The sequence below is a fragment of the Vigna angularis genome, chromosome 1 (assembly GCF_016808095.1).
Source record: "Vigna angularis cultivar LongXiaoDou No.4 chromosome 1, ASM1680809v1, whole genome shotgun sequence".
NCBI classification, from domain to species: domain Eukaryota; kingdom Viridiplantae; phylum Streptophyta; class Magnoliopsida; order Fabales; family Fabaceae; genus Vigna; species Vigna angularis.
Window position 1 is genome coordinate 63,860,023 of NC_068970.1, and position 6,127 is coordinate 63,866,149.

General features: G+C 28.5%; 1 protein-coding gene across 1 annotated transcript; it reads right to left on the bottom strand.

Annotated features, from left to right (window-relative positions):
* Nucleotides 1-4,383: 4,383 nt before the first annotated feature.
* On the bottom strand, nucleotides 4,384-5,393 carry LOC108347064 (uncharacterized). The gene has a single exon (XM_017586180.2). It carries the CDS (start codon nucleotides 5,336-5,338, stop codon nucleotides 4,694-4,696), a length of 645 nt encoding a protein of 214 aa, XP_017441669.1. The 5' UTR covers nucleotides 5,339-5,393; the 3' UTR covers nucleotides 4,384-4,693.
* Nucleotides 5,394-6,127: the final 734 nt, after the last annotated feature.

Consider the following 6,127-nt stretch of genomic DNA (forward strand, 5'->3'; position numbering starts at 1 on the left):
ACATTATTTTTTAATATTTTTTTTTTAAAATACATAATTTTTTTTTCTTTATAATTATTTTACATTATATTAAATAAATATAAATACATGCCACTTTATCACTATTCTTTAAATTATAAGTGTGGCCACCCGACGTTTAAAGCCCAGCAATCCTGGCAACAACAGACATATGGGTGCTATAACTTCAAATTATGAAACTATTTTAAGGACACGTTTTATCAGAGTTTCTTTTATCATATTACAATGTCCATTTATGGACATTTAAAATTTCAAACTATCATCACCCTTCTCATTCATCTTTGTATCTCCTTTTAGGTTTAGAAATAAAGATAATTTTATTGCAAATCTCTTGTTTATAAAGTTTAGGATTAAAATCTATATTTTAATATGATATTAAAATTATTTAAAGTTTATTTTAATAAAATATATTATTTATTAGACATATTTATAAAATAATATAAATTATATTATACGTTGTAAAATTAGATCAGACTTGCATCTCTAAATAATGTATTTTGGATGTAATAAAAAGAAGCACAAGTATCTTGTTCTTCATCGTTTCTACGTCGTGAGATATAAGATAATTGTAGTTCCAGTTTGCCTAATTTCTCAGATGACTATTATTAACACCAAAAATGGTTGAAGAGACGTAAGAATTTAGAACTGTGCAGAAGCCAACAAAATGTCCATTTTATTGGAGTGGTCATTATCAAAAAGTAGATGTGATTCTGGTGAAAACACGACAAAACATTTTCAAACTGATAATCTTTCAAAAATTATGGAACTTGACTTCTTTCTCTTCGTGTTTTGTGTACGTAAATTCATAAATATATTTATATGCAGGTATTGTTGTATAGGTTTACATAACATAACGGATTTGTTTTGATATCAGTAAGGTCTCTTATGTATATATAAATTTATCTCTATTTCTTATTTTATCCTATCAGACTTTATTTGTATGCAACAAATATTATACTTTATTTTTTTACTAAGTTACTGTCACAGCAACCTAAAATCCCGAAATAGTCAACAATTTTGGTGAAAGAGAAAGAGAAAGCCAAAAGAATTTAACCAAAATTGAAAACCATCAATTCAAAAACCACAAAACCACACATATTTTATCTTTTTTCCTTTTGTTAAAGCAAAAATGTAACTTTTTGAGAACAAAAAAAAGGTTTACAGTTTGATGGTAAGGTGGCCTTTTTCAGTAATAAGATATACAACGATTCTCCACTTTATGTATAAGCCATCTACTTGGGTGAGAATAAATCTTTTTGAATGAAAAGTTTGGATGATAAAATTATTTATAATTTGTGCCCATTTCATATTTAATATACTTTTTAAATATATTTTTTGTTTTTTAACTTTCACTTAAAATTTGAATTAACTTTTTTTTTAATTTTGGACTAATTTAGTCACTCATACTTAAAATAACATAAATTTAAATCTTTTAATCAGATTTTGTTAAATTTATTTGAAGTTTCAATCACATTTTTCATTTAATATTAAAAAAATTATCAAACAAGTGTAAACAATTTAAATATTTTTATAAAATACGTTTGAATAGTTAAGTAAATTTAATAAAATTTGATTAAATTTATATATTTTTATAGTTGAGAGACTAAATTGGATTAAAATTTCAAACAAAAACTAATTTCAAATTTTACGGATTAAGAAATAAATTTTTTTTTAATAAAAACATATTTAATCTAAAAATTGTAAATGTAAAATTATAACTTATTTCAAAATTTTACAACTAGATGTCTTATTTAAAGTTATTCCAGAACCGTAAAAGGAAAATTCTAGTTTGGAAGAGATTTATGAGATTCATTTTTTTTTCTTGGTCGAAATAGATTTAACAATGAAACAGCATTGTCCATCACTGATGCAAAATCCTCTGGCCCATTAGTGCAACGCTTCAGCCCATTCTTTAACAATAATTTCGGTATGCAAAATAAAATGAATAAATAGTGTATACATTCTATCTCTCATTTAAGATGAAATAAAAGGAATATTTTTTAAGTGAAATTAAATATAAAAATTAAAAAATAAATAAATTTCACGAAATTCTTACTTTCATTCATTTTTCCTCTTTAACTTACATATATACCGTTTATTTAATACCAACCATATGTTGTAAGTTTGCTGATTTTCACATAATTATATTAATAATAGTTTTTTTGTTAATTTAAATATTTTAGCGATTTTTATATTAAGATATGACATCATCTTAAAAATCAAGTAAAACAAAGTATAGATATAATGGTAAATAATATATCAATTTTTTTTTTCAAAGATGGTCTCATAATCTCTTAACTTAATTTGATAAAAGAGATTTACGGATTGCCTAACTGAAAATGGAAGGTTACCACATGGGTTGGTTTTAATTAAGACAGAAACCTAACTTAGTACTCGTGTCATACATAGAAAAAAACGTCAAATTTATAATTTATTTTTCTTTGTAATATATATATATATATATATATATATATATATATATATATATATATATATATATATATATATATATATAAAGCTTTAAACTAAATTTAAAGAATGCAAGTTAAATATTACTCAGACCATTGATCAGAGTTTTGTAAATAATATTATAAAATTATAAACCGAAGAGGTTAAAGCTATTTATATTATGCATTAAAGTTGTAAATCAATAACAATTCAGTTTACATAAATTTTAGAAGATGACTATTGAAAATATATTTATGGTAGTTTAAATAAATCATAGACACGAATTACAATTTAGGTTTCATTTCAATTTATACTATTACTTTGATTATATCAGTCATATATTGCAAGCAATATACTTCATTTATTAACAATCATAACCATTATTTATATCATTCCCTTTTTTGTATATAAATGCATATCAACATCACAAAAAAAATGAGAAATTCTTTACATATATGAATAATATGAAATTGAAGAGACTATCGTTAATTCTCCTTAAGATAAGGTCCTAACAATTATTTTTTTTACCTTCACATAAAGTATACCCAGATTTGCAGTAAATTTCTAGTACTAAATTTCACATAAAAAGCATCTCACATCTACAAAATATGTTAAAAGAATACAAATAATAATAATAATAGTAAAAATAACATATTTACTTAAATAAAAAATTTGAGACGTAAATTTTGATTCTGTCTCAGTACCTTCTCTGTATTGTAGAATTCCAGTTATTCTCTAGATTTAGAGAAAATTTTATAACAAATCTCTAATAATTTTAAAATATAAATATTTATTACATATTTAGAGTTTTGTTTTTTATCCATTTAAAATTTTATTTTACTAAATCTCAAAGTCTTACCCATAAAATACAATCAAGATAAATAAAATAGGTATATGAAGTTGTTCCTATTACACATTAAACGACAATTATTATTACGTATGCCACAGTGGATATTAATTATTAAGCCTTGAAAAGAAAATATAAAATAAAAATGGTTAAACATGAAACATTCGAGATACAAAAAGAAAATGACAACATAAAAAATAAATAAACAGATAATGCGCTTGATACCACCACAATGATTAAACATATTCAGAAATACTCCAGAATTTTCCAGAATTGCATAGTTTCAATATTCTGACAAATATCGCATAAGATAACATTTTATATATTAATTTTTTAATAAAGTCAATAAATCTATACATTTCGTATCCCACCCACCTCAAATGATTCTATTATTTATCTCTTTTTTTGTACACACTTGAATTGTTTTCAAACGAATTAATTAAAATACACAAATAATATTAAAAATGAGTAAACTATACAATTGTTTATAATTAAACCTCACTGGAAGAAAAAATAAAATAATTTACATTTAATTCACATCATAATCGGTCATAATCGGAATCTTTAAATAATAGATGTGAAAAAAAATTACATACGAACTAAAATATGGAAACATGTTATCTTCTTCCTAAAAATAATTCATATTATGTTTTTACTTTGTTAATTTTTTTTGTTTAATCTACACATAATATGAATCAGAAATCCAACTCCAAATTTAAAAATTAAAAAACGTGTTTAACTTTTCTTTTTTATTTTAGCATGTAATTTAACGTAATTGAAATACTTATTTCCTTATTTTACCATCGCAACATAATAATAAATACATAATTTATTTTAGTCCTCATCAGATATTTCGTAAAAATAAACAATGTAAAACTAAAATAGGTAAATGCAAATAAAACCGCAAAAGAAAAAATGACGATTTCAGAAAGAAATCATACGTAACCCTTTATGACATTTTAAGCTGAAAGTGACGGATAACCCAACCCAACAGAAACTAAAAATCGTGGAGAAAACTTAAAATGGTTAAATCCGGTTAAACACCAACATCATCAATCTGAGACATTTGCTTTTTCGCCAATAACAACATCGATTATAACCTTAACCGTGTCTAACTACATAATTTCACATTTTAAAGAACATTTTACAAAAGATATTAAAAAACATGTCTGGGGTCAAGGCCTATTTGTTTGTTTCAGTCCAATAGAACAAACCAAAACAACAAATTTTCACAATCCTAACACAATAATTTCACATCTAACTAACCACCTACGTTGTTACTTTTGGCGCCTAACATCTCTTTACACCTTCCAAATTTTCCATTAGCTTAATTAACTAACTAATTAATTAATTAATTAATTAATCTCCAAAAACCATCCCCTACATCGCCTGCAGCGACTCCGACCGCCACAAAATATCGGCGCCAGGTTCCGCATGATCAAACAACCCATCTATAGTCACGTAACCGCCACCGTTATCATCCACGGCATCGTACCCAAGGAAACCAAAACCTTCGTAGCTCCCAATATCATCCTCAAACCCTAAAAATCCCGTCAGATCGACTCCCTCGGGTCCAACCCGACCCGAATCAAGGAGTTCGTGTTTTGACTCGTCCTCGAAAGGCGCAACCGTGGGCGGCAACCCTAGCTCGTCGTCGGATGCTTCCAGTAAGTAACCTAGGTTCGGTTTAAAGACCTCCGGTTCAGGTGGTACGTTGGGGTTGGAAGGCGGAGCGAGTATTTCCTCTTCGAAACTCTTGATGAAAGAGTCGAGGTGCTCAACCTCGACGGCGGGGTCACGCTCCGTCACATTCTCCGCATCGTTCAGCATGCTGAAGAGGTCCGGGTCGACTCGGGCGAGCTCGAACTCGGCGGAGTCAACTCGGTGAGACTCGGAGGAGCTGGTATCAACTCGGGGGAGTTTGGGGGGGACGGGGAGCGAGTCTGAGTCATCCCGAACTCGTTTCCTCTTGTCGGTGTTGTTGGGTTTGGGTTGGTCCATTTGAGAAGGAGGGTTTAGTGTCATGGACAAGAGAGTGTAGAGAGAGAAAATGAAAATGTTTGGGTGGAGTGAGAAATATAGGGTGAAGGGTATATATAGTGGTGAGAAAAGTGAGATAGATAGGATTACTTTACTTTAATTCATTCATTAACGGCAGATAGAGACAGGCGCGTGCGTAGCAGAAAAACCCGCATTCTGCTTTCTTTTTCCTTTTTCATTAAATTCGTTTTATATTTTTAATAAAGAAATAAATTAAAAGAAAAAAGGATTATGAAATTTGCGTGTGGGATCCGTTGGTCATTATTGCGGGGTAAGAGGAGGATATTTTTTTGTTTCATTTATGGCACTTTAACTATATTTGAATGCTGTGTGAAGTCCGTGGGTGCGGGCCCACCGACATCGGGGAATCATGTGGTTGGTTTTGTTTTTTTTTATTTTTATTTTTTTACTTTTAGGGTTTGGAATTTTGGAGTGGTCACTGGTCTTGGCCTACCCCACCGCTGGAGGAGCGCTGTTGTTGGATTCTGGGATTTTTGTTTTCTTTTTTTCGTTTTTATTATTTTCAGAAATAAATAAATAGGCTTATCAATTTTTTAATTTTGACAAATTCATGCTGATTTTTCAAGGAAAGAAGTTTCTGAGCCTTCAAACATACGCTGTTGATGTTGTTAATGTTGTTGGCGCCAATTGTCTGACGTTCGTTACGATTGAGTCTCGTCTCGTCGTGTTGGCGGTTTTCTCCTTTTGATTTTCTCTGTTTGACTATTTTTTTTTTCTTTTTTTTTTCTCCAAAACCTAAGACCATATCCACAG

Excerpts from the sequence above, each read along its gene's own strand:
- LOC108347064 (XM_017586180.2), bottom strand. The coding sequence starts at position 5,338 with ATGACACTAAACCCTCCTTCTCAAATGGACCAACCCAAACCCAACAAC.